Here is an 18854-nt window from a genome sequence, read left to right as displayed (position 1 = left end):
ACAGGGCATCATGTGTCTACTTTGAGATTTCAAATATTGGTCAGTCAATCGTTTCGCCAGTACTACCTGTGTTTCTTTAGACGTGGGTGTGCATTGCTTACGGAGTATCCTTTTCCTTTCCTTGTTACTAGGAGTCAGATGGCATCACCTTCCACTACTGGGCCCTCTTCGATGGTCATGCTGGAGCCGGGGCAGCCGTGGTGGCCTCCAAGCTGCTCCAGCACCACATTGTGGAGCAGCTGCAGGACATAGTAGACATCCTGAGGAACTCTGCGTTACCTCCTCCCACCTGCCTCGGCGAGGAGCCAGAAGCGGCCATGGCCAACAACAAGGCTCTAACCAGGGCGGCCTCCCTGCGTGGAACTGGCAGCGCACCCGGCTCGCCCAGCACCCCACAGACGCGCTTCTTCACCGAGAAGAAGATCCCGCAGGAATGCCTCATTATTGGGGCCATTGAAAATGCTTTCAAAGAAATGGTAGGTGTTTCTATGGAGACGGTTGTCTTATGGTATTTACTTCGCAGTAGTCCTTAAGTAGAATAATATTTCACTATTGAGAGCTGTCCTCCTGTACACTGCTAAGATCCGTGTACCATAAATAGCTTACTCACTTACACTGATGTGTCATAATTAACCCGTCCCCAAAAACTTCTGCTAGTTCTTGCAATGTGCACTAAGTGGCAGTTTTATGTTACCAATGTGTATTTATTCACCCTTATGTTTGATTGTTAAATGTTTCTCAGTCAGGTGTACCATGCACTTTGATCATTTCATGTACTCATCCTGTTCATATTATGGATGATAAAACATTTCTCATTTTCAAATCCATTCATTATCTGGGTCTAAAGTCTGTGGTATGTGTTAGAAGAGCCACATGTCATCGGGTTAGGGTTAGTACGAGATCCAGCGTCATTGTCTTTTTACTCATGGCAAACTTTATAACATGGCAAATGATTAGAATCGTGTCTTGTGCCTGGAGTCCGGTCCAAGGAAGCAGGGCGTTTACACTGAAGTTGCCCACATGCCGAGGGAACATTGCTATCATCTGATGTCTCTTTTCTGTGCTGTTTTATACAATCCTCGAAGGCGAATATTTTGTGTTTCTGGTAAATAAAATGGTCTGGAGAGAAAGTAGTGGAATGGCCAAACAAAGACATATACACGGTGCAAGATCTAGTGGCAACTTTTATTCAAGACTCCCGTTCCCTCACCAGTGGGGTTGCTTTTGCTGGCCATACTGCTGTTTTGTATCACTTTTTTCCCCTGTACTTTATTCACCTGTTATTTTTTCGGGGGCTAGACTTTACAGTTGTATAGTTGCAGGATGTCTTTATGTGACTATAGGAGTGGGTTGAAAATATTAGGATGTTTGTAGTTTCAATGCAGCAAGATTTCTCCCGCTTTCTTGGTGCTTCGGCTCTTCAAGTGACTGATAACCTCAGTAACTAGTAATTACTGTTTCTTGTTTGTGAGTATGAAAGGAATATAGACTTCCCTTATCTTCTTGGCCTCTGCTATCTTCCTTTATGCAAAGTACATTTTTAGTATTGCAGCCATGCTTGCTGTTTGATTTAGATCTTCATGAATTTTTTGATTGGGTTACTTCTACTGAGTCAGTGTTCTCGCGTGCAGTATCATTAGCGAATATTCTCAGTATATTGTGCTGCACAGTTAACAGGACACTGGATGGACTTTGGATACCCAACCACATCCTTTTCGAGGAGAGTCTGTCATGCACTGTACAGGGTCAAACACAATCATTAAGTCAAAGAGTGATAGGAGAGGGAGCTGGTGTGGATGTTAATGCATTATGATGTAGTGTTCTTTAAGGAGGTCAGTCTTATGTTTTGGTATTTCTATAGCATGCAGTATCTGCTCCGTATCTTGCCTCCTCAGGAAACAGCCCCTGTGTTAACCATGGGGTGGCTTACTAGGGCATAGCACTGATGCACAAGCGCAGTCTCGTTTGAAATGTTGTCATTGTGTTTTCTCTGGAGCCCATTTGATGGTAATATTTGTTCACTATCCTTACACTTTGATACTAATTGTGAGTTTGTTTTTAGAGTAACAGGCCTTGCACAATCTGAAATGAGTCTCTCTTATTTCACCTTCTTCCAAAACAGGAAGTAACATATCTTGTTCTGCCCAAAAACCCACATACCTTCCACTGTCTGTGTTGTGTATGCTGTTAGCCTTTCTCCTGGAATTCTTCTCTTATTGGGTAGGTTCTCACCTACTTTGGTTCTGTGTTGTACTTATCAGCAACACTCACCCTTTGATCTTACCTGACTGCGTCAAGGTCTTTAATGCCAACTGTCTTTTTCCTCCAATCAATGACCTTACAGAGGGACACCTTTTGCTCCCATTAGCTAGTTGGAAGTGTTAAGAAGCATAGTGATTACAGGAAGATGTCATCCCTACTTCTGGCAGCTTCTGCAGGATAGGAAGGTGCAGCCATTGAGTCCAGCAATTGACCCAGTAACATTTTCTCTGTCTCTCTGCATAGACATCAGCCTTGGAAGATCATCTTCAGACATCTTCTAAGTCATATTTCCTGGATTCTGGAAAATGAAACTTTTTGCCCTACCTGGTTGGACTACATCCTTTAAATGTTTCTCCCCTCCATTAGCAGTCTATCCAGTGAATTTAATTCCCCGTTGATTTTCATTTGATTTATTTGGATAATGCTGGCAGGCCATCTCTTTCTGACTTTTCATCTCTTCTAATTGTCTTCTGGGCCAATAGGTTAGATCACCCCCCTCTACTTCTCTTGTAATTGGCTGGCATGCCAGTGGTAGATATCAATTAAGTTAGCACCTGGGGGTATTGAGTAACTGTGCAGATACAGGGTTTCTTGATTTACTCATCTACACAGGTGTCAGTTTAGTAGAGTTTGTGATTAAAGAAAAAGAAGGGACATAAGATGATTATGTTCAGTTTATTTTAAGACATAGCATTGCTCAGGCAATGGGACCAATGTAACCACTGAGTAATACTATAGTGACAGTGTTATAGTGCTTTGTGTAACTGGTTAAAAATCTAGAATGAGTTCTGCACACACCGATGAAAGAAATAATCATCCCAATGACATCTATGTATATTGTTTTACCACATGCTAATCTGTTGAGCCATCCCCAAACCACTAGTTTGTTAATGGAGCTAGTCCTTTATTTTCACCAATCTGTGCACATAGTCAGTAGAACAAATGTGTGATTCATTTAGCTTCATCTAGTGTTTTAATATGTCCCCAATGACTTTGAAGTATTATGCCTGTAATAAATTGAATATGCCCTCTTCCATTTTCAGTCTCTCTTATGAATCATGTGGACGACGCAAGTTATCACCTTTTTTCAAATCTTTCTACCATGCAAAACTCACTGACGTAACAGTTATTGACTACATTCAACATTTCATGGAGGCAAGTAACTACTTGTATCCTCGCCTGGCAGGCTTTCAGCCTTGTAGTAATAGGATACTTGATGATCTCTGCTGAGAGCTGCATACATACCACGATGACAGTCAATGTTGCATCAATTTGGCTGTAAATTCTGTAAAATTAGGGTCTTTGATTATTCATATCATAAGCTGTCGCAGCTTTCAAAGGTGATAAATATATTTCAAAACAATTGTCAAATGGTTTACATTTAAAGCAAAAATATCAAAGGGCTTATTATATATAGTGCCCCGTTGGGACAATGGACTTTTGTGCACACTTTTTGCACCTTCAGAAGGGTTTGCAGGAGCTTGTACGCCCTTTCTGTAATACTGATAGTGCTGGTGCACATGTATCAACAGCGCTATCTTCAGAGGGCATTTCCTCATTTGCATGGGGGCATGGCTCCATGCAACGGAGGGAGTCACATTGGCTCTGTGCATGCGCCGTATTATGGATGTGGGTGCAGAGGTAAACATGCCCATAGGAGGCGCACTCACAGTGCTCCACAGAAAGGTGGCTTACTGTCATTGCATCCCCTGAGGTCAGCCCTCTAGAGAAGTTAAAGCGGGTCCCATGGACTCCCCAGACATCCCCAAGCAGACGCAGCCATTCACTGCTCCTGTCTGCTAGGTGACCTCTTTCCCCTCTTTAAAGTGCAGACGGTTTGCTGCCTGCACTGTGAAACGCAGAGCGGCTTTGAATTACCCACTATGAATTTCACTGAATGCACTGCTGCCTGGACAGCTGTGAGTTCAAGCCTGTCCTGGGGGCAGCACATTCTTTGTCAGAGGGTGCACTGTGCCTGTGTGCGTCTGGCGCACCTGCCTAAAGGTGCACTGTGGGTTCAACAAGTGCAGTGCACCCCATATGTAATTAGGCCCCAGAAGAGTACTTTGACTTGAATTTAAGAGGCTAAATTAGGAACATCTTTGGAAATATTACATTTGTTAGGACATAGGTACCTCTGCCCTCTTTATTTCTGTTTGATAGATACAATGTTGTGACCTTGATAACTGGGTTTATCAGTGTCCTATCAATGCATGAACCATGCTAGCTACATAACTTAGATGAAAGAATTGGAAGCTAAGAGCACAGCACCAAGTAGGTTTAAATCACGTCTATGAGACAGGATACAGTATCTCATACCCACCTCTTTTATCAGAGCTTACTACTAAAATCACAATCTGTGTTCTGATTGGGCCGCCCTGTCTCCTTCTTGTCTCTTTGCATACCTTCTGTCCTTGGCCTTTCTCATTCATTCCCTTGGTGTTTATGAAATGGATGATACACAGCTCATTCTGGAGCTCATGGTGCTAACCACAGATTGTAGAAACGCCATCTTCTCCCGCTGACTCCTTTCTTTGGTTGGATGGATGTGTAAATTCGTTCAAACAGCGATGGTACTTCCACCAACACATTTGGCCTACTATTGTTGGCCCTTGACTAGCTTCAGCCACTGTGGGGTGGAATCCTGGTGTACTCGTGAGTTTGTATCACCATCAACTACTCAAGTGATAGAGACGGTAAAAACATGATGATTTTACTTGAAATCACTAAATCCTTCCTTAAGTGCATTGTCCTACACACATTAAAAAAAAAAAAAAATTGTGTTATCCAGGCCACGGTATAGAATATAACATTAATGGCCTATGTTCGAACTTTCCCTCTAATTTACCAAATGACTGCAGCAGTGAAAAAGGGTCGTAGCTCTCCTTCTCTCTTAATACTCTGTGATGGACGTCGAGTACTTATCAGGGAACGCACACACACCCTCCCTTCTTTCCAGCACCACCTCCTCTTGTTTGAGAAACTTCTAAAGCCTAAGTAAGTAGCCTTAAATCCATTAGGCAAACTAGCTGCTCCCATACATGCTGTGATGTGTCAGTGCTTACAAGACGCATACACCTGAAGAAAGTGCTTTACAGGAGCCCCACAATATAACATCCTTGTGTGTATATTGTTAAAAGGTTTGATCTCTAGCGCATCCCTTCTTTCTCTATTACTTTGCCCATGGAAATAAGTTCATTACTTAGGGCCAGGTTTAGCGTTTGAAGGATGGGTTCTCCTTCACAAACCCGACAGATATCTCTAGTCTGCATTATTACAAGGATATAATGCACTTGTAAGAAGGCAGTGGGATGTCCCTCACTTTGGGACTGAGTAACCCGTCCACAAAATTCTAAACCAGGCCCCTATTGTTTTTTTTGTGTAGCGAAAAGTATTATCTGGCCATCTGACATTTGTGATGAAGATCAGCCTCATGCGTTGACGCTGTGACGCTGTGAGGCCATGCCAGAAGGTGCGCCTCTAAGTGCCTTACTATATGACTTCCTATGTACATGGCATTGCCTCCTCTCAGGATATTTGTGTTCTCACTACATCCAAGCCCATGAGTATCCTTCCATTAATAGTATTTACAGTTCTCGCTCTAACCCAGTGCTTTTGGGTAGCTAATGCTCCATGATTATAAAATGGTCTATAGAAAAGTAATATTCCTATATTTGTATAATTGGAGAACATTATTGTCCATACTTCAAAGGCGAGTAACCTTTGGCAATTCCCTTTCCCTTCATAGATTGACAATAACTGTAGTAACACCTCAACCCCTCCATTTGATGCGACTAGCTGCAGAAATGGGGTGCTATAAATGGTGCAGCAGTTGCAGAGGCACCGATGCCTCGAGCTTGGAAGGGTTTTCTCAGATCCAATTATTAATGGTTGTTACCCATGGAGGGTTATGTGTCCTCCTTTCCCTTTTTTCTTGCATTAGGACCCACGGCACTCTTGCTACGTCACTGGAGTTATTGTTTAATTCCTTATTCATTTGACCTTTTGCATATAAGATCTTTACCTGGGGTGGTCCTCTGAAGTAGGGACCCTCTTTCTGGCCTCTCCTGGCAGGGCCTGAGCTTCAGTTTCCCAAGCACTGAGGTGGTATGGAGGCCACCTTTACCTGCTCCCTTTATCACTTTCTTTACCGTGAGGGTAAAGTTTTTCAGGTGGAAACCCTTAAAATTAAAACATGTCCGTCCCCAAACATTTCTTGACTGCGCTACGTGCTTAAAAAAATCCACAGGACGTAATGAGCACTCAAATGGATTAGAAGTTAGAAGCTTCTGTGAGATGCAAAATCGAACAGCAGCTTCGTATTGTTAATGAGAATTATTAAATCGAGTTAGCCTCAGATTACTGCACTCGGGTGGGGGAGGGGGGGGGGAGTAGGACGGGGGGGGGGAGGGGGACGGGGGGGCGCAGAGAATCGCCGCGGGCTTTTTAGACCTATTTATTAAACCCATAGTCAAAATGTAAGAACCCCTGGTACTGTCCAGCAGCCCCTCCGCCGCTGTACCCCTGGAGCAGGTGAATGTCGCGAGAGCGTGTGAGAGGCAGAAGGTACAACCGAGCTCGGCTCGTTGTTGACCCGAGAGGCCCAAAGGACCCAGGTACAAGCCAAGGTCAGACATCTGGCTCCAGCCTTTGAAGCCTCTCCCTCCTTTAGTCACTCATTTGTCATTCTTTGCCCTTGCCCCGTCCTCAGTTCAGAAATGCACCCGAAGCTTCCGGTCTAGTCTGTGTCCCCTGACAGGTCACTGGACAACACACGAGTGATGGATGGACTCTGTGCCACCATGACACCGCAGCTTAACACCACCACTGGGAAATAACTACTGGAAAGTGCTTCAAGTAGACTACATTGTGCATTGTCGTCACTTTTGCACAGTGCTTGAAATGGAAAAAATAAAGTGTAGGTACTCTGTGCCAGTGTACCTGCTTGTTTCCGAGAAATGCCGGTACTCTCCATTTCAAAGTATTACGTTTTTCTTGAGATGTGCCAGTACTCTCCCTCTCAAAATAAAAAAGTGCCGGTACTCAGTACCGGGCAGTACCGGCCCATTTAAAGCACTGCCTTTGCAAAAGAAAACAAAGCGCAGCTCAGTCTCGGCCCGCCAAAAAGGTACATGTGCAGGATTAACTCTGGCCACCCTTTGCTCATAGGACAGTCTCTGGCCCCGTTTCCGTGGCCTTGTATCAGGCACGGAAGAAAGCCAAGGGACTTTGTGAGATATGTTTGGGTTTGCTCTGGGTATTATGGTGGCAAACTGATGGTACCGTTACTACATTTAAAGCTATAACATTAAGTGTCAGTTTATTAATGTTTGTTTAGGCTTTTGCAAAACATCGATGATCAGATGATTTAGAATCCGGATGTCGCTGGTCTTGTTATTTTGTGTTCCACATTTTTAACGCACTGACGCCCTCTAGCGTATCCAGACAGAATGCGATTTTTTTATGAAACACACATTTCTCGTGATATCCGTTATAATATCTACCAAAACTTTGGCTCTGATTTTAAACATAAAAATGACATAGTCGTTTTGGGATTTGCAATTCGATCTGGTATGTTTGACACAAGAATCGACTGATGACTATTAGTGTTAGATGGCTCGTACAGTCGTGTGAACGTAATCAGCAATGAAAGCTTCACCAAAAAACCTGTACTATGCAAGCCAGTGTCTTTCTCCTAGTAAATGGAGCAATGGTCTGCCCTTTGATCTCGCAGATAACATCCTAAAGAGTCCGCAGTCAGCAGCTTAACTATTAAACTACAGTCTCTCTCCTGATCACGAATCGCCTACGCATTCCAATTCAACACCCTTGTAGTGAAAACACCACAAGGTAAAATCGACTCCTTCAACTGCTTTCCCGTTCATTTTTCACACACGCGTTCCACACAGCGCATAGCAACTGTGGAACGCGTTCAATAATAAACATAACACATCCCCTTCCTTTCAATACAGAGAAAAAAAATTAAATAATGAATACAAATAAGAAAATAAATGATTGAAATGAGCATAAACCAAACATTGAAATTTAACAGAAGTGCTAAAGAAGTTCTAGCAGCTGTACTAAAAATATACTATATACATACAACTCCTATGAGTAGATACAATTCCTATAAGTTACTTAATGAACTCAACAACCTTCTCCCCCCACACAAAGGGCCTGATTTTAACCTTGGCGGACGGCGGAGGCCGTCCGCCAAGGTTCCGCTGCCAAATGACCGCACCGCGGTCACAAGACCGCGGCGGGCATTCTAACATTTCCTCTGGGCCGGCGGGCGCTCTCCAAAAGAGCGCCCGCCGGCCCAGAGGAAATGCCCCTGCAACGAGGACGCCGGCTCAGAATTGAGCCGGCGTAGTTGCAGGGGTGCGACGGGTGCAGTTTGCACCCTCGCGTATTTCAGTGTCTGCATGGCAGACACTGAAATACTTTGCGGGGCCCTCTTATGGTGGCCCCTGCAGTGCCCATGCCACGGGGCCCCGCGGCACCCCCTACCGCCATCCTGTTCCTGGCGGGAGACCCGCCAGGAACAGGATGGCGGTAGGGGGTGTCAGAATCCCCATGGCTGCGGAGCGCGCTCCGCAGCCATGGAGGATTCCCCCGAGCAGCGGAAAGTCGGCGGGAGACCGCTGACTTTCCGCTTCTGACCGCGGCTGAACGGCCACGGTCAGAATGCTCGTGGGAGCACCGCCAGCCTGTTAGCGGTGCGCCAGTGGTCGGTGGCCCTGGCGGCCACCGGCCGCCAGGGTCAGAATGACCCCCTAAATCCTTAAGCCAACCGGGTGGTTTCCTCACTCTTCCTTTCCCTCCATCCAAAGCCTCACTAACCACGCCTTCAACATCCTTGTTCGCTTCAGCACTAACCTCATATCCACCAATCTCCTCATTCACCTCAGCACTATTCTCACTTTCACCAGTACAAACCTCTGCATTATTCTCACATTCAACACTCGCCATACATAGTCCTTCACTACTTACAGCATCACCTTCTTCCCCTTCCAACCATCTAAAATTAGACGTAGAGGAATTGTGACTCCTAACTTCCCTACGCACCTTGGCCACCCGTTTAAGATTCCATACCTTTCCATTGCTCAACCTGACTGCATTGTTCAAAACCTCTACAACTTCTTCTGGTTCATAAAACGGACTATGTCCTTTCCTGGTTTTGTACCATGCTGCTCATCGTAACGTTTTTTTCATAACAGCATGTTTTTCCTTCATCCTATTCTGAACTGATTCTAAAGACCATTGCACCACATTACGCTGATGCAACCAGTTTAAACTGTATTTGGTCCTAGGCTCCCGCCCTCTCATTATTAAAAAAGGCGATAATTCGGTTACCTCATTCTTCATCACTCTGTATGCCCAAACAGCCTTGTGTAACTATACCTCCCAATCCGTACCACTAGCACAGGCTGATTGAATAACTCCCTTAACCACCCTGTTGAACCTTTCCACCATGCCATTGCAACTAGGATTATAAAGGGAAGTAGTTTTATGTTGTACGCCAATTCGTTTGAAGTAATCTTTCGATGCCTTGGACAAGAACTGAACATCATTGTCGCTTAGCACCACTGTAGGTAAACCTTCAGACACAAAAACTTTATCTAAAAATTCCAAAATACATCTCGTGTCTACCCTCTCAACAATTTCTACAACAGGCAACCTAGAAAACAGATCCATCAACACTATTACGTATTTTTGTTCATCACCAAACGGTCCAGCAAAGTCAATTGCCACACATTCCCATGGTTGTTTCGGCAAAAAATGTTCATTCATTGGCGGTCTCAATGTTTGTAACGTCTTGTCGGCATTTGAACAGTTGGAACAATTCCTCACAAATCTTTCAACCTCAACATCCACATTAGGCCACCAAAATAAACTTCTTACCACACCCTTTGTTTTTACAATGCCAAAATGTCCTTCGTGACATAGATCCACAATTACTTCCCTCAAGCTCTTGGGAGGAATAATCCGCTCACCCCTCATGATTGTACCATTCTCCATGGACAACTGCGATCTCCCTTCCCAAAAAGGCCTAACCTCTTCCTGCAAATTGTTTTTATCAGGCCAATTTCCTTGCAAAAATTTCCTGACATCAACTAGTAATGTATCCTTATCATATTCAGATATACACTCAGCATGACTACCATCTGCATGAACAAAAGCTACTTGGAATTTATGCCAACATTCATCCACACACTCTTCCAATTTAGTAGGCATTCTTGATAAGAAGTGCGCTACTAGATTATCCTTGCCCGGTAAATATATAAGTTTATAAACATAATCCTGCATTCTTATTGACAATCTTGCTATCCTCGCAGAAGCATTAACAGTTCCCCCCGTTGTCAATAATTTCACCAACGGCTTGTGATCACATAAAATTGTTACAGGTTTTCCCCACACAAAAACCCTGAAGTGATCCAGAGCCCACGCACATGCCAAAGCTTCCCTCTCAATTGTGGGATACTTTTCTTCTGTTGGCGACAAGGCTCTAGAGGCAAAGGATATTATAAATTCCTTCCCATCCTTATCCTTCTGGCTTAATACCGCACCCAAACCTTTACCACTGGCATCCGTTGTGATACAGTTATCCAGGTTAGGATCAAAACAGTGTAAGCTTTGGACTTTATCAATTCCAGAAGTGATGCGATTGAATTCTTCCTGGCATTCCTTAGACCATTCAAATTTGACTTTGTTTTTCAATAGCTGTCTCAAATGGAAACTTTTGTCAGCAAATCGTGGAATAAATTTAGCACAGTATTCAACTAGACCTAAAAAAGATCTAACATCATCCTTAGAACTTGGAAGCGAAGCATCTTTGATAGCATTCACAAGAGACTCTTTTGGTCTGACACCTTGGGCTCCAATGTCATGACCCAAATAAGTGACGCTGTCCCTTGCAAATTTACATTTTGAAAGTTCCACAGTTAAACCACTTTTCTCCAATATGTTCATTACCTCCTTCAGTCTTGAATCATGTTCAATGTTGTTCTTCCCATAGATTAGAATGTCATCCTGGTAGAATTTTACACCAGATTTATTTCCAAATAACTGAAACATAAGTCTTTGGAACACTGCAGCAGCAGACGCTAAGCCAAAAGGCATCCGGTTAAATTGGAAACAGCCAAAAGGTGTAATAAATGCTGTGTACTTTCTGGAATCAGTCGTAAGGGAAATCTGATGATACGCAGCAGATAAATCTATAGTGGATAATATTTTTGCATCCTTTAAAGAGAGAACCATTTCATTAATCCTAGGTAAAAGAAAACGATCAATAACAATATTATCGTTCAAATGGCGTAGGTCCACACATAACCGAATCTTTCCATTTCTGCGTCTGGTAACCACCAATGGAGAAATCCATTCTGACGCTTCGATAGGTTGTATTACTACTAAAGTCACCAATCTTTCCAGTTCCTTCGAAACTTCGTCTCTAATCAATATAGGAACATTTCTAACCTTGTGTACCTTCGGGACTGCATTAGCTTTCAAAATTATGCGGTGTTCAAAACCCCTTAAATTTCCCAGGTTTGTGTCAAACACTGAAGGAAATTTTCGTAACAGATCCCTTGCAAAGTCCAACTCTTCATCCACCACCTTCACTTGTTCTTCACTGTTTGGATCCAGGACAATGTGCAATTTACCCTGATCAATCCAGCCAAGAACTGGTGGTCCTTTCTTACTTATATACAGCTTAGCTCGAGTGGATCTGTTTTTAAATCTAAAGGTTAACCATCTATAACCTAACATATCAATTTTATCACCACTATACCCTTGTGGTTGTATATCAGGTTCACATAACTCCATACCAAATTTCCCTATGAATTTATCTCTCCATACCTCTTCATTCACAATGGTATAAGGTGATCCAGAATCAGGAAAAAATTTCATTATAACTCCACCAATGCTTATTTGACACTCAGGCTTGTTTTTCCCTGGCTCCCCATTGACATTCAGAATCACATTCGTTGTAGAGCATATGACACTATCGTTACCAAACCCATCACCCTTTCCATCCTCTTCATCATCCTGTTCAGAATTTTCCAACACACACTTGACGTTAACTTTTTTCCTGCAAACCTTCGCAAAATGACCAAATAAACCACAATTTCCACACTTTCTTTGGATAGCTGGACATGTCTTGCTATACGCTAGGTGATCCTTACTACCACACCTATAGCATCTATTTTTCTCTTTAGAAAACGATTTTGATTGGGCATTGAAAGACTTACTGGAAGGTTGGGTGGCATTGTAAGACTTACTGGCAGGTTTGGAGTTTATTGTACAGACAAACTCAGACTCCTTAACTTTTGACAATAATTCCCTGGCACATCTACCAGACATCTCTGCTTTACGCACAATGTTCATAACCTCCTCAAGTGATGAATCACCATTCGCCCACAAACGTTCTTGAATACTCAAATCAAATCAAATCAAATCATTAGCATTTATAAAGCGCGCTACTCACCCGTGCGGGTCTCAAGGCGCTAGGGACAAAGGGGGTGGTTATCGCTGCTCGAACAGCCAGGTCTTTAGGAGTCTCCGGAAAGCGGAGTGGTCCTGGGTGGTCCTGAGGCTGGACCACCCAGCGAATACTCTGATTATGAACATGCATAACTAATTGGTCCCTAATTAACTCAGTTTGTAATGCTCCAAATTTGCAATCAATAGCTATTTTTTTAAGTTCAGCGACATAATTATCTACTGACTCATTCTCATTTTGCTTACATTGGAAAAATGTATATCTAGTAATACCTATACAAACCTTCGGAGCAAAATAAGTGTCAAGATCTTTCAATGCTGCCTCAAAAACATTCTGATCCCCAACTACTGGAGCTTTTAACATTTGGTTGTACACTCTTAACCCATAAGGACCCAAAGAATGTAACAAAATACGTTTTTTTTGGTCTGCTGACATGTTGCCAGAATCACCCACTGCATCAATGTAATTTATAAAGTACTCCTTCCACTCTAACCACTTAATAGATGGTTCAGAACCTGTTGGCCAAAATGCTTGTGGTGGAGAAATGCTGAAATTCTGCGTTGCCATTATAAATAACTACTCTCAATCTTAAATGGAAAACCAAAAAAAAAAAAAAAAAAAATTATCATGAAGAAAAGTCCAAATGCAGCTAGTAATCCGTGGTTTCCATGGAGATTTTCCAAACAGATAAAGATGACCGCTAAGCACACTTGTTAAGTTGAATGTATGAATTCCAGCACGTTTTGCAGCACAAAGGAATCGTTACAAGTGGCAGGATATCCTCAAAAGGTTCACATCCAGATATTACTTGTTGCTAAGAAACTCCAGAATGCCTCAGGATCCTTCAAAATGGCCGCAGTACGAAATACACAGCCGGCATTCAGGTTGTCATGACAACATTGGCGCGCGAACGTCGCGTCAAGCTACTGTTGCCCACAACCAACACAACCTCCGTTGTGCATTCCAGTGAGAAAGCGACTGTAAAAACACACAGTCAAGCCCAGCAGGAAATCGGCAATGCGCAGCTCAAAACGTCAAGCCCACCAGGAAATCGGCAAAGCACAGCTCAAAACGCGATGAATCGCTCCGTGGTCAGCTCAAAAGGAGGGTTCTGTGCTGCACCCCAGAACTCCTAACGCCGCAGCACGCGTAGTCCTAGGCTCCAGGCGCTCGTCGCCAAATTGTAGTGAAAACACCACAAGGTATTTGGTGTAAAGCACTTTATTGCCTGGAGCCACTGGGGAAAGCGACTCCTTCAACTGCTTTCCCGTTCGTTTTTCACACACGCGTTCCACACAGTGCTTAGCAACTGCGGAACGCATTCAATAATAAACATAACAACCCTGTTGTAACCATAGTTGAGGTAAATTCTGCAGCAAAAAAAAGCAAATTATGCAACCTAATGCAGCACAGTGTAGCAGTATTGCTTCATAATTTTGACATTTTTTAGGTCTCGCCTGAGACAGCGCTTGTGCTTTTGATTGCAAGACATTTTGTTACCTGGAAAAAACAACTAACGAGCATTTGCAATGCAATAGGTCTCATATTTGCGAGAGTTAGACCTATTGGCGTTGTAAATGATAATGTATTTTACCCATGTGTTTTTGTTTGGTGTGTTGGTGATGTATATGGTGTGGAGTGGAATTATGATTATGTGTTACCAAAATATTGTAAAAAAAATAATGAATGCTGGTGCCTGGTCGGTAGGGCTGGGAACAAAGCCGACATTAATAATGCATATACATATTAAAAAAACACTGTTTTTGAAGAGGCGATAGTGGTGATGTGAATGTTGCCACTTTTTGCAAAGGCCAGTAAAGCAAGTGTAAGATAGTGAATTGTGAGTGGAATGGGTATCCGTTAACACAGGCAAGGTTTAACAAACCAATATTATTTGTTAATAAGACGCTTTTAAAGGATACCCGACGAAATAAAAACAGAAAACTAAACACAACATGCAGTGGCAGAATAAATTACATTGTAATGGATGCAACGTCTCTCAAAATCAGTAAAGCTGTATAAACTTTTGAAGCATACCTCTGCCGGGTCAGTAGGTGTGTGGAGGAAACAGACAGTTATAATTCAGTTATATATAATAAACCGCTGTTTTTGAAGGGGCAGTAGTGGTGGGAATGTTAACTATTTTTGCCCTCATTACGACCTTGGCGGGTGGCTTAAGATCGGACCGCCGGGCAGCCGCCAATGCGTCCACACTCCCGCCGCGGCCAATAGGAGATCCCCGCTGGCCGGCGGGTGGAAACCTAGTTTCCGCCCGTCGGCCCAGCGGGGATCTCGGCTGCAACACAGGAGCCAGCTCCAAATGGAGCCGGCGTTGTTGCGGCCGTGCGACGGATGCAGTTGCACCCGTCACGCTTTTTGTGACTCCCCGTACCGCCAGCCTTTTCCAAAAGGCTTGGCGGTAGGGGGACTCGTTATCCCCTGGGCAGCGCTGCAAGCAGCGCTGCTCTGGCGAATTAAATCCGCCGGGACCAACGTGGCAGTAAACTGCCGGTACCGGCGGTGCGACGGCGGCACTTCAGCAGCAGTCGTGATATCATGGGAAGCACCGCCAGCCTGTTGTCCCCCATAGTGTCTTACAAAGGCCTTTAAAGCGATATGAAAAGCAAACGGAACACGCAGGGGTAGAATCAAATATATGTAATGGATGCAGTGTCTCAGAAAAGCGTTAAAGCTGTGAAAAGCTAAACAATTTAGTAGTATTTTTGGACAAAGCGTTTGTAAACAGTCACTGATGATATCAAAACTGAAAAAAAAACATAACTTACATGGTCATAAGCCGTGCTTTCTAAAGGCCGTAAAAGTGGTTGAAAGTTAGTCACTTTTCACTGGAATGGTGCTTTTGATTGTCTAATAATATAGGGCACGGTGTACAAACAAAAAAACAAACCAGAACATACTTTAAAGGAAAACAATGTAAATATGATATTTGTATCTTTTTTTCTTTATATAGGCAAGGTTTCCAAATGAAATATTTTTTTATGAGTTACTTTGAAATTTTTCCCGACAACCTAAAAAGAAAGAAAATGAAATATGTAGGGACTGAATAAATCATTTGTAAAGGATGCAGCATCTAATATAAGTTGTGAAAGAAGTAGAAGTGAAATGATTCTAAAAGAATTAATGTCTCTGCTAGGACGACAAGGCAGGGGAGAGTAGACCAGAAACAATCCTAAAATATAAAGGAAGTCAATAAGGGCTTTGTAAAAACAATGCTTTGCTCCATATAGAAAAGCATCTTGCTACTCAGATATAGCCTTTGATTATTCAGTCTTGTCACAGGAGGGCTGTCTCCATCCCGTAGCACCACCACGACATGTAGAAAGAGGTGTCAATGCTGGTCACCTGTGCTTACGAAAGGCAAAAGGCTGGCTTCTATAGAAAGGTAGAGAGCAACCTCCTGCTGGCCCCTTTGTTCACCAAAGGCACTTACTTAACAAAAAAGTTGTTTTACAGGGTATAATGTGTGGCTAATTGTGTAAGAATTTAAGCTATACTGCGTTTAAATCGCAGGTATTATAATGTCTAGGTACTAATATAAATACATTTTTGTTAAATAAATCGTGCAGCCTTAGGGAAAATTTGTTCTAACTAGTCACTGTGAATATGAGAACGATTTGCATAGTAGTGAAATTTATAGAAAAGAAACGGTCTCTTTGCCTGCTTTATGTAGCAAGGGAAGAAGTAGGCACTAATACGGGTGTAAGTAAATACATTATGTGGCTTAAGAGGCATTGCTATGGAGTTAGTAAGTGTTGAACTTGATTTGAGATTTATTATTCTGCTAATGAATTAAAATCCCTGTGAGTACTAAAACAGTATGTGTACTTTATTAATGTTATTGGTGCTTATGTAATTCACATGCAGCATCTTGGAAAACCGGTAAAGCTGCTCAAACGTAAACAACTCTAAAGAATGCCTCAGCCCCTTCAGTAGGATGGGGGAGATGAAGCAGGCACTAATAACACATTAACATATACTAAACTGCTGCTTTTGAAGGGTCTGTAGTGCTATGGATGTGAGATTAGCAGCTTTGAGGAAAGGCCAGTAAAACAACTGAAAGTTAGTGAATTGTGAGGAGAATGGGCATCTATTAACCCAGAGGCGACAGGGCGGTCCCAGCCTGTGTATTTTGCTTTATTTAAATATGAATGATCACTTCATGAGTAGCGTGTTCTGTTTCAGCAATAACAGCTAATGACGTGTACACATTAGTTTTGCAAATAATGGTGCGTGCGGTTTATGCCTGGGGCAGTTGACAGTAGTTGCACAAGTCACACTGCAGGGATGCTGGTGCCCTCCAGTGGACAGAATGATGAACTGCAGGGAATCCTTAGCAGACTCATTTGTTGGGCATCCGCGTATTGTGGCGTGTTGAATAATAATGAGTAAATGGAAGGATAAAACAAGCTGCGATGAGGGTGTCTGTTTTATGATCTCTGCGTTTTTATGTGCTTAGCAAATGTGACCAAGATAACAAGCTGATTTACAGTCCTTTTTCCTGAAACAGCAATGCAGCGAAGCTAAGCTTAGAGCAAGAATGCTCTGCAAATGAAAAGGGAAGCTTCACCAAACATGTGCAGGAAATGATGAAAGAAAAAGTCCCCCAAAGAACAAACAGGACAAAGCATAAATATAAAGTAGTTGGTCCCTGCTCCCAAAGAGAAACAGTAGGGACAAAGAGGCATGACTGACCACTAGCAACCAAGGATTTTTAAATGACACTGAAACAAACCAATGAAATGGCTTTTAGCCCACAGAAAAAGTATACTTAAAAGTATACAAGAGGTTGTACGCTTACACTTGACCTAAAACGACTTAGAGCCTGACCGTTAGGCTGTCAGTTTCAGCTTCATTGCACTCTCATTCCGTTTGTTTCTTATTGGTCAGAGCGTCCTGGTTTCACTTTCTCTTCATGTGCTTGTCCCTTCCACTGGTCACACACTTCTGGAGGTACTTATTTTTGTAAGTTGTAGCACTCCATGAGAGTGCATGTGTTTGTAGCTTGTCTCCCCTCCTTCTGCTTCGTTGCTTGTGTCTGCCACCTCCAGCAACTTTGCTGTCTGCATCCTTTCCTGCATCATTGCTGATTACATCAGCCCCTACCCAGAACATTGCTGGTTATGAAACCTGCCTCATCACTGCTGCTTACAAATGCCCCTCAGCCCCTTCCTGTATTATTGCTGTTTGCACCCTCTCCCCCTTCCATTGTCATTGCTTGCCACAGTAACCCTACCCACTCTCTCATCATTGCTTGCATCCACTATGTGATTGTCTGAAACAGTTCAGGGTCCACCCTCATTCAGTACTCACTGGCTCCAACTGCTTCCTGGCTTCTGACCCACTGCAGGTTTCAGGGATGGTGATCCAGCACCCTGATAATTATCGCAGCAGCTCAACACAATGCCCACCAGTAATATAAGGAAAGACCGGAAACCTCGGACAATCGATTGATTCAGTCTGGCTGGATGAAAAGCACATTCCATTTCTTTTGACAAACGATTAATGGCAAGAAATGCTCCACAGCTGCAAAAAAAGATCCTGGAAACTTAGAGGACCCTTGCTAGAACGAAAGTATGACAATCAGGCTCGATAACTCTTCTTTGCTCCTTCCATCTGTCACTCTCCCACATCATTGCTTCTTCTCACCGCCCCCATGTAATTGCTTGAGCCATTCCTCCCACGTCCTCCCCCCGTTGTTCCTTTCACCATCTCCCCACATCCCTTCCCTGCTTGCCTCATATGGCGACCCTTCCCCTGCCATTGCTGGCCCTGACCATCCAAACCCTTTGCCAAATTGTTACTTGCCCCCCCCCCCACACCAGAAAACAAAATGCTGACACACAACCTGCGCTGGCCATGCTATAGCACGTTTTTTCCTAAGTAGTGTCAAGGCCAATAGATTTAGTCTAAGTGAGCTCTCTTGGCTTTGTCAATTTTCTTGGTTTTTGCTATGTTGTACTCCAGCATGGCTGTAATTAAAACAAAAAAGTGCTATGACTTAGCACTGATCACATCATAGCACTTTTCATTTCTTTTTTCTTATTTTCCCAAGGTATTATATGGCTATCAT

General features: G+C 43.2%; 1 protein-coding gene across 1 annotated transcript in view; it reads left to right on the top strand.

Moving 5' to 3' along the window:
* The window catches only part of PPM1H (protein phosphatase, Mg2+/Mn2+ dependent 1H), a 726537-nt gene that overhangs the window by 312852 nt on the left and 394831 nt on the right, over positions 1 to 18854 (top strand). The window contains exon 3 of the mRNA XM_069229078.1: positions 132 to 476. Within this exon, the coding sequence (XP_069085179.1) occupies positions 132 to 476 (345 nt within the window). The remainder of the gene's footprint in view (positions 1 to 131; positions 477 to 18854) is intronic.

This window comes from Pleurodeles waltl, chromosome 4_1, assembly GCF_031143425.1.
Source record: "Pleurodeles waltl isolate 20211129_DDA chromosome 4_1, aPleWal1.hap1.20221129, whole genome shotgun sequence".
NCBI classification, from domain to species: Eukaryota; Metazoa; Chordata; class Amphibia; order Caudata; family Salamandridae; genus Pleurodeles; species Pleurodeles waltl.
The sequence above is the reverse complement of the archived record's forward strand: the minus strand, read 5'-3'. Positions and strand labels throughout refer to the sequence as shown.